The sequence below is a fragment of the Belonocnema kinseyi genome, chromosome 5 (assembly GCF_010883055.1).
Source record: "Belonocnema kinseyi isolate 2016_QV_RU_SX_M_011 chromosome 5, B_treatae_v1, whole genome shotgun sequence".
Classification (NCBI taxonomy): Eukaryota; Metazoa; Arthropoda; class Insecta; order Hymenoptera; family Cynipidae; genus Belonocnema; species Belonocnema kinseyi.
Window position 1 is genome coordinate 113,424,300 of NC_046661.1, and position 10,257 is coordinate 113,434,556.

The window sequence follows — 10,257 nt, forward strand, 5'->3', positions numbered from 1 at the left end:
AATTAGATAATTGAATAATAATAAAAACAATTAATTTTCTCGTAAATTGGTCTCTAAAGTCCGTGAGTTTGAATAACAATTCAAACAATTTTCTATTTTATTTTCTCATACTTGAAATTCATTACACCTTTAGGTAAAATCAATGTGAGTACTATATTAAATTTAATTAAACTGATTTAAATTCCTAATTTTTAAAGTACAAATATTGCATTTTAAACAAAATAGATCAATTTTTAGCCGAATAGTTAAATTTCCAACGAAAACGATTGATTTTCTACTAAAAAAGACGATTTTTGAACAAAATACATGAATACTCAACCAAATAGTCGAAATTTCCACTAAAAAAGATCAGTTTTCAAACAAAAATGATAAGGTTAAATTTTCAGTTATAAAATTAATCTTCAACCGAATGGATGATTTTCTAACTAAAATGATAGAATATTCAATTGGAATAGTTATTGTCAAAAAATAGTTACATTTTCAAACAAAGTGATGAATTTTCAACTAAAATGATGTCTTCATCTGGATAGTTAAATTGTAAACCAAAAATATGAATTTTCAACCAAAATAATGAATCTTCAACTAGAATAATTAAATTTTTTAATTTTCTTGAGAAACCTACGAAAATTAAATCTATATGGTTTTAAATTTTTTTTGTATTGTAAATTACTTTTCCTTTCAAATTATGATTTGCCTAAATATGTTTTTTTTCGACACTAAGAAAATTTTTGTAGTTAAAAATACTCTTTTGATTCAAAATTAAAATCTTTCTTTAGTTTAAATGACCATTATATTTTTTGTGAAGAATTAATCTTTTTTAGTTGAAAATTCTACTAATTGTTAGGACAAATTAGAATCGTTTAAAAAGATCTTTCGAAGTTTTTAAAAATTAAAGAAATAATTTCAAATTTGAAAAGGTATATTTTAAAATGGATTATTTATATATAATTATAATAATTGTTTATTTTACAAAATGTTCAGGAAATAGTTTTAATTTGGCAGAATTTGTTCAGTTTTAGAAAAAATTCAAATAATTTTGAAAAGTTTCTTGAAGCTTTTTGAATTTCTTAGAGAAACCTGGAGAAATTATATTTATATAGCTTTAAAGCTAGTTCACAAAGAAACTTAAAAAATAAAAACTAATTTAAAATTTTTATTTTATATTAAAATTATTTTTCCTTTCAAATTATGATTGGCCTACATTTGGTATGCTTTCTTCACGAAAAAAATTGTTTTGGTTGAAAATTCATTTTTTTAATCAACTAAATGTTTTTGATTTAAAATTAAAGTCTTTTTGGATTGAAATATGATTGACTACATTTTTCGCTAAGAATTCATTTTTTGGTTGATGATTCAAATATTTTGTAGAAAATGTTTTTTTTTTATTAATTTAATTGTTTAGATAGTGGTAGAAAATACAAATATTTGGTTGAAAATTCTGGTTAAAAAATTAAAGTTTTTTTTTATAAAATTCATTAAAATATTTTTTCATTATATATTATATTTTTATATTCATATAATATTTAAAATATTTTAGGCCGGAAAATATTGTCAAAAATATTGTCAAAAACGGATCTAAGTATCATGAAAAAAAATAATAATTACGATAAATTTCACTAATGGAAAAGGGTAAAATGAGGTTTAAAATTTCGTGTGCATATTATTTAAATTTGGCTGAAAAGTTCTAAAGTCAAGACTTGTAAGAGAAAAAAAGGATTCAGGGAAATTAAAATAATACGCAGATATAAAGGAAAGTTAAAAATGGTGTTTATTTTTCCGAAAACGCAAACAGAAATATGTGCCAGAAGTTCTGAACGTTCAAATGAAAGAATTTTTTTACTGACCTAGTCTTAAACATAATTATTAATTCATATTTATGTTTATTAATTTCTTTTATTTTTCTACGAATTGACATATTATTTTTTAAACCCCGTTTTGACAAACGGCTTCAATCATATCCCTTGTAAATCGAATAATGTTGAAATAAATGGAATTTTTTATTAATTGTGAGTGTTCAAAACCTTCAAGATGTAATCATTTCATGCTGAAAGCGTATGGATTTAAACAATTTTGAATTGAAACATTGAAAAATGGAATGACTGATTGCAAAACTTTAGAAATAAAATTGACAACTAACAGAGCTTGAAATTTAATTAAACCTTTACAATTGTATGTTCTAAAATTTAGTTGTAAACGTTTAAACATTTTTAATTTACAATGTAATAATGGTAAATATCAATTATTCCAAATAGATGACTTTTTAATTGCAGATTTCAATAGTTAATATAATATTAAACAATATTTTAAAGAATAGTGTTCTAAGAATACAAAACTAAAATTTGTCACTTTTTAACGTATCATCCTAAAAATTGGTCACTTTTGCAATTTTGTATGCTTTCTGTTAAATTTTTCCATTGTTAAGGCTTTTAGAATCTGTGAAAAGTTTTAATTTGGATTTTTACAGAATTGAATACTTTCAGTTTTTAGATTTTCTAATTGTAAATTGTTCAAGTTTCAATAAACAGTTGAAAAATTCTTCAATTTTATTTACTTCCATTGAAACGTTTATTCAATGTTTTATTTTTTCGACCAAAATCTACAATTTGGAATCTTTAATAATTAAATAATTATTTACTGAGAGGTTTCTGATCGAAAAATGTTAAAAATTTTATATGATTACAGAATCCTTCTAAGTCTGGAATTGTTTCCTATTTGGATTTTTATTTTCTTGATTTTTTCACTATCTTCGCGCTTAAATTTCACTGAAAAAGGGAAACACGGTCAATTGTTGATACCAACCTTGAAGGGATTTGAATTATTGGATCTAGCTTCTGGAATTTGCTTTGGATTGACGTTTATTTTCTTTATTATGTGAGCCTATTTGTCTATAAATTAGATTTTATAGATAGAATTGGTTTTAGAATGATTTATGATTCAGTTGAAAATGTTAGAAGTCCAATTAGTCATTTAATAATTTATTGTGTCACAACACCAAATTTCTCATAAATGTGTAGATTCTGAATAGAAAATAATAAGTCGCAAGTTTTAGTTTTTGCTAAGGCTTCCTGTTTATAGTTCAAAGTGTCGGATACGTTTTAAGTTATCCTTAATCATGTTTTTTTCGTGATAAAATGTCCGGGTTTTTTATCTTTAATAGTAATTCATGAAAATTTTAAATATTTATAAAAGAATGAAACCTATTAATTAGAATAATGTCAAAAACTTTTACTTTCTATTTTAGGCAAGACTTGGGGAAATTAAATTAATAAATTTCAAGAATATCCTCCAATAATCTTTGTTAAATGATTTTTTCTTTCAGAAAGTAAGAGTGGCCGCAACGATGGACTGACAGAGGGTTATCCGACTGCGGTGAGGCCGGAAGAGGAGAATCGGGGAAGGCGAGAGGAAGGTGCCAAGTGTGATCGGACCTCAGCTGCGAGAGCGGCCAACCTCTCTTCTATTATGAGGCCTGGGAGTCTGAAGGATCCCGATATCGCAGAACTATTCGAGAAAAATGACCCGGAAAAGATTTTTGAAGATCTCCGGGAGATCGGGCACGGGAGCTTCGGCGCTGTTTACTACGCCCGATGCCTCGTCTCCAAAGAGATCGTTGCCATCAAAAAGATGTCCTACCTGGGGAAACAGACGATGGAAAAGTGGCAGGATATCCTCAAGGAAATCCGTTTCCTCAGGCAACTCAATCACCCCAACACTATCGAGTATAAAGGTTGCTATCTCAGGGACCACACTGCCTGGGTAAGAATGATTCACTAAATTAAAATTCGGATCTCTACCTTGAATCTGGATGACCTGGGCAAATTTAATGTTAATTTTCAGCGTAGAATATCGGTTATGTAACTTACTTGTTAATGATTTATATTTCCTACCAAAATTATTTTGAAGAAAAGTAGTAAATTCTTTTATTAGAAACGAAAAGAATTTAAGTTAACGTGGCGAGGCTCCACGTCGCGGAACGAAAGCTCGTTTAAATAAATAGAAGATCAGTAAATCAACTATATCATCTAAAAAAAATTAGTTTATACATTCTTTTATGAGGGACAGAATGAAACGATTTGCCCCCTGAGAGGCTCCACGTCGTAGATCGAAAGCTCATTTAAATAAATGAAAGATCAGTTGATCAACTATAGTATTAACAAAAAAAAAGATTATAAAGAAACTACGTTAATTCTTTTACCAGAAACGGAAAGAAGTTATGTTAAAACGATGAGGCTCTAAGTCGTGGAGCGAAAAGCTCGTTTAAATAAATAAAAGATCTGTGATTCAACCTTATTCTCTAAAAAATTAGTTTAAAAGAACTTCGGTAATTCTTTTTATAAGAATATGGAGACACGATGTTAATACGGAGGGGCTTTACGTAGTAGATCGAAAGCTCATTTAAATAAATGAAAGATCAGATGATCAACTATAGTATTTAAAAAAAATGATTATAAAGAAACTACGTTAATTCTTTTATCAGAAACGGAAAGAAGTTATGTTAACACGATGAGGCTCCAAGTCGTGGAGCGAAAAGCTCGTTTAAATAAATAAAAGATCTGTGATTCAACCTTATTGTCCAAAAAAAATAGTTTAAAAGAACTTCGGTAATTATTTTTATAGGAATATGGAGACACGATGTTAATACGGAGAGGCTTTACGTAGTAGATCGAAAGCTCATTTAAATAAATGAAAGATCAGATGATCAACTATATTATTTAAAAGCATTAGTATAAAGAAACTACGTTAATTCTTTTATCAGAAACGGAAAGAAGCTACGTTGACACGATGAGGCTCTACGTCTTGGAGCGAAAAGCTCATTTAAATAAATAAAAGAGGTGTGATTGAACTTTATTCTCTAAAAAAGTAGTTTAAAAGAACTTAGGTAATTCTTTTTATAAAAACAGAGAGACATGATGTTAATACGGAGAGGTCTCACGTAGTAGATTGAAAGATAATTTAAATAAATGAGGGATCAGTTGATCAACTATGTTCTCTAGAAAAATTACTTTGAAGAAACTTCATTAATTCTTTAATTAGGAACGGAAAGAAACTATGTTAACTCGAGAAGGCTCTACGTCGTGGATCGAAAGCTTATTTAAATAAATAAAAGATCAGTAAATCAACTATGTTTTCTACAAAAATTAGTTTAAAAAGACGTCGTTCTAAATTGTTTCATTAGGAACGGAGATAAACGATTTTAACACGGGCCTATTCCTTTTTTTAAATAAAAAGTCTTTATTCGGAGTGAAAAATTAGCTAATGTTGCTATAGTTTGGTGTAAAACGTTTTTTAATGCTCGGTTCAGATTAAAAAAAAAGTTGTACAGAAGTACTACTGCAATTACCAATTTTTTAAATTTGAATACAAATTTTATTTAGAAAGGGTTTAAACAAACGTCTCTATGGACTCTTTTATTAGGAATTTAGGAATGGAGAAAAGCGATTTTAACACGGAGAGACTCCACATCGTGAAGCGCAAGCTCGTTAAAATGAATGAAAGATCAGTAGATCAACTATATTGCATAGAAAAAATTAGTTTAAAGAAACATAGTTATAAATTCTTTTGTTCGGCTCCAAGTCGTGAATCGAAAGCTTCCTTAAATAAATGAAAGGTCAATAGCTAAGCAAATCATATTTTCGTTTTCTTTCAGCTGGTGATGGAATATTGTCTAGGGTCAGCATCGGATATAATAGAAGTCCATAAAAGGCCTCTGAAGGAAGACGAGATCGCCGCAATTTGCGAGGGTGTTTTGCGCGGTTTACACTACCTCCATTCCCTAGGCAGAATTCATCGAGATGTGAAGGCAGGCAACATTCTTCTAACCGAGAATGGCACCGTGAAACTTGCAGATTTCGGTTCTGCGAGTATCAAGTGCCCTGCTAATAGCTTCGTCGGAACTCCATATTGGATGGCACCCGAAGTTATTTTAGCTATGGACGAGGGTCAGTACGATGGAAAAGTCGACGTCTGGTCTTTAGGAATCACTTGCATTGAATTAGCCGAAAGAAAGCCACCCTATTTCAATATGAACGCGATGAGTGCTTTGTACCACATTGCGCAAAACGACACACCCATTCTAAACTCCCCCGAATGGACGGACGTTTTTCGCCATTTTGTTGAAGTCTGTCTAACAAAGAGCCCGAGCGAACGACCATCGTCCGGCAAATTATTATCGGTGGGCATTTAAATTTTCTCGGAAAACTGTTGAATCTATTGACTATTGAGTCTTGTATTTTAAATTTCAATCTCAACCATTTTTAGCATCCATTCGTGACGAGAGGTCGTTCAATCCAGGTTCTGATAGATCTTATACAGAGAACTAAGGCCGCAGTCAGGGAGCTGGACAATCTGAACTACCGGAAGATGAAGAAGATCCTAATGATTGATTCTTGCGAGACAGAAAGCACCGTCGGCGATCCAGATGGTAATAAAATATTCATTTTAGCTTGTAGAGCTATGCTGTTAAGCACGTTTTCTTTTCTTTCTTTTTTTTAAATTGAAGATACTGCTACCGGAAGTAAATATAGGGCAGATAGTTTGAAAATGCTTCTAGAGGCTCAAGGGTGTAGTTAATTCTTAAGTTATAAAATCGTAAGTTATTGTTATTGTACTTGACAGACACTCCTGATGAACAAACAGGTGGCGATAGTAGCAAAAGCAACTCCATCACCTCCGAGCATTCAATCCACTCAATGGGAGTCTCGGCGAGTTCGCAAAGTTCCTCCACCAACAGCCTACCACTGCCGAATGCCGATTCAAACGATTATTCGACAGGATCCGTGCGAAATCGGCACAATATTTCGGCAGGAGTCACTGCCAATCTTCTGGAACATGGTGCCAATAATTTTGCGACGATAAGAACCACTTCGATTGTTACAAAACAGCAGAAGGAACACATGCAGGAGGAAATGCATGAACAGATGAGCGGTTACAAGAGGATGAGACGAGAACATCAGGGAGCATTGGTAAGAATTGGAAAACAAAGAAGGTCTTCAGGGTGGCGAATTGATCGGGAATTTAATTTTAAAAACCTAGGAATTTACTTCTGACTGTAGAAAAACTCAAGTTTCTATTATTTTAATAATATTGGTCAATTTAGAAAAGTGATTTCTAGTTTATCTAAAGTTGCAGAGCTTTATTGCAATATGGAATTATTTGTTGACGTGCAACTATCATTTAATACACTTTACTTAGTCTAGATAATTTAACAATTTGATCCTATAAATCTGAGAAATGCAAGCTTGCTTTTTATTAATTAAAAAGGTGAACTTATCATACGATTTAAGGAATACGTTTCTTCAGTTTGAGTTTGAACAGCAAACATACAGAAACAATCGATTTCTCAATTTTTGTCAAAAGTTGGATTTATCACGTTTTATTTGTTTCTTATTCCCCATTTATCTGACTTGGAACAGGGAATTTTAGAAAATAATTATCGCTTTTATTTTTTAAGACGGAGTTTTGGTAAAGAAATATAATTTCACGTTGAACAGAGAATTTTTTTAAGTATTACAATTCGGATTTAAAAGAAAGAAATTTTAAAAAATCCTTCCCAGTCAGAATTCGTCACAATTTGAAAATTTCCTCTTCTAAACTTTAGAAGAAATATTTCTGAATTATGTTAGAAATTTTTTACATTGTTAGTTGCTAATTCATATTTTTTTTTAAGTTAAAAATTTAACTACTTGGTTAAAATGTAAATCTCTGGTTGAAAATGTAACTACTTTTTTGAAAATCAATTTATCTTTTTTTGATGAAATATCAACTGTTTGGCTGAAAATTGATATTTTGCGTTTACAAATTAAACTATTTGTTTGAAAATGATATGCTTCGTGGAAAATTGGTCTTTTTTCGTAAAAAATTAATCTTTATGGTTAAAAATGTCCTTTTGCCAATAACTAATCTTCTTTGTTGTTTAAAAATGTAACTATTTTTTAAAATTTGTTTTTTTTTAAGTTAGTATTTTTTTGCAAGTTAGTTTTCTTTGTTGAACTTAACTGTTTTAACTGAAAATTTAACTTATTCGAATTAAAAATTCTATAGTTTTGCAGTTGGAAATTCATCTGTTTGGTTAAACATAATCTTTATCTTTTTTAATCAAAATTAATTTTTTTTAATTCAACTAGTTCAGTTCTTCTTTATCCATAATGTGTCCCCTAAGGGTTTACATGACTTCCATTCCTTACAATCTTTCCGTTTAAATCTATATTTTTTTACAATCTTATCCTTTCTATATATACAATCATTTACAACTATTTACATAAAGTCTTATATCTAGTTCCTTATTTCTATTTCCTGCGATAGCGCAATTTAGGACTTATTAGCAAGCGAGTGAGCGAGCGAACGAAAGCGAGAGTGCAAGCGAGAGAGAGAGAGAGAGAGCATGAGAACGCAAACGCATCTTAGTCTACTTAACTTTTACTTTACGATTACTTACAATTTTCACGCTTCTAATCTAAGCGACTTCCGTTTCTTTTTTCTTTCACTTTTTTATATCTCCATTTGCCTTTTTCAGTGCATTCTTTCATTCTCCCTCATTCGCTCCTCTAGCACCCTCTAACTCCTTCATCCATTCTTCTCCTAATTCATCTTCCCCTAGAATCTTACCACATTTTCTTGCCAGCTTCCTTTATCTTCCATTCCTCTCCTACGTCCTTCCCATACATGCTCCCCTGTTTCCTCCTCCCGTTCACATATTCTACACTTTCTTTTCTCTTCTTTTTCCCAGTGCATCCCCTTCGTTACCTCGTATCCCAGTCTAAATCTTGCTATTCTGGTCCACCTTCTCTCTCCCCATCCCTTTTCTAAATACTTTGGCATCCCTTCCTTTTTTATCATCTTATACCATTTATTGTATTTTGATTCCTCAATCGCCCCCCATCTTTCTATTAATTGTCTTTTCCTCTCCCTTTTTTCCAATTCTTCATAGTCTACTCCAGTACCGTCTTCTATTTCTCTATCATTAAAGAACTCCCTCCTTTCTTCTTCTCATCTCGTTAATTCGATCGACCTCCCTCTCCCCTCTTCTACCTCCATCAAACACTTTCTCGCCAACTCCCCTCCCTTTCCCTCCCTCAGCTTCGTCTCAAATTCCCATGCCCTCTTTCCATCTCCAATACTTAACTCATCCCTTTGCGCTTCTTCTCTCACCTTATATCCTGGCGTCCTCCAGTCTGCCCCTAGTGTCCACCTTATATACCTTTCTTGTAAACTCTCGAAATCTTTCCTTTCTTTTGATCCCCATATCACTGCTCCATAACCTAATACCGTCCGTACCAGCGTATCAAATAACCACATTCTCCTTCTCCAATTTTTTTAACCTTTTTCCTATTCCCCATATCTGTTTCATCTCCATTCGTTTGCAAGATATATCTCAAATATTTATACTCTTTGACTTCTTCTAACTTTATTCCTTTCCATCTCCCTGTCCATTCTTTTTTCCTTCCTCCTCCTTTTTTAAACCTCATTATCTTTGTCTTTTCTACATTTACATTCAGCTTTTCCCCATCTAAGTATTTCTATAATCCTGTAATTAATCCCGCCAACCCTTCTTCATCCTCTGTCATCAACACTATGTTGTCTGCGTATGCCAGTCTATATATCTTTTCCTTCCCTATCCTAACTCCTCCCCAACCCTTTCTCCTCATTTCTTCTTCCAAATCTGATATTAATAAATTAAATGAAAGTGGGCTCAGAGGACACCCTTGTCTCACACCTCTCACCAACCAGAAACTATCTCCTACTTGCTCTCCTACCTTTACCCTGCTTCTTGTCTCTCTAAACATTTCTGATACACTCTTTATTAATCCCTCTCTTATCCCCTTTTTTATCATAACTTTTTCTATTTCTCCTCGGTTTAATGAGTCAAACGCCGCCTTTAAGTCCACGAACATTGCTATCATTGCCCCTTTTTTCCTTTTAATTCTCTTATTTACTAGATAGTTCAGAAAATATATGTTGTCCATTACCCCCATTCCTTTTCTAAACCCTGTCTGATTCGGTTACTCGATCTTTTTTTCTTCAACTTCTATCTTTAATCTCTCCGACAAAATAGTTACATATACTTTATACAGTGTTGGCATCAACGTTACCCCCCTATAATCTTTAACCTCCTCTCCCTTGCCTTTCTTTACTATTGGTATAACTACTTCTTCTTTTCATAACTCTGGCCACCCCTCTCCTCTCCGTACTCTATTACACATTATCCATGCCCATTCCTCTAGTTCCTCCCCTCCATATTTCCATACTTCATTTGGAATC

At 31.8% G+C, this 10,257-nt stretch overlaps 1 protein-coding gene across 4 annotated transcripts in view; it reads left to right on the top strand.

Moving 5' to 3' along the window:
• LOC117173988 (serine/threonine-protein kinase Tao) overlaps window positions 1–10,257 on the top strand; it is a 54,457-nt gene that overhangs the window by 14,747 nt on the left and 29,453 nt on the right. For 3 of the 4 annotated variants that reach the window (XM_033362669.1, XM_033362668.1, XM_033362670.1), the window contains exons 2-5: window positions 3,320–3,756; window positions 5,648–6,172; window positions 6,259–6,421; window positions 6,616–6,962. In XM_033362669.1, the coding sequence (XP_033218560.1) occupies window positions 3,463–3,756; window positions 5,648–6,172; window positions 6,259–6,421; window positions 6,616–6,962 (1,329 nt within the window). In that variant the 5' untranslated portion in view covers window positions 3,320–3,462. The remainder of the gene's footprint in view (window positions 1–3,319; window positions 3,757–5,647; window positions 6,173–6,258; window positions 6,422–6,615; window positions 6,963–10,257) is intronic. The other variant, XM_033362671.1, reaches the window with a different exon arrangement.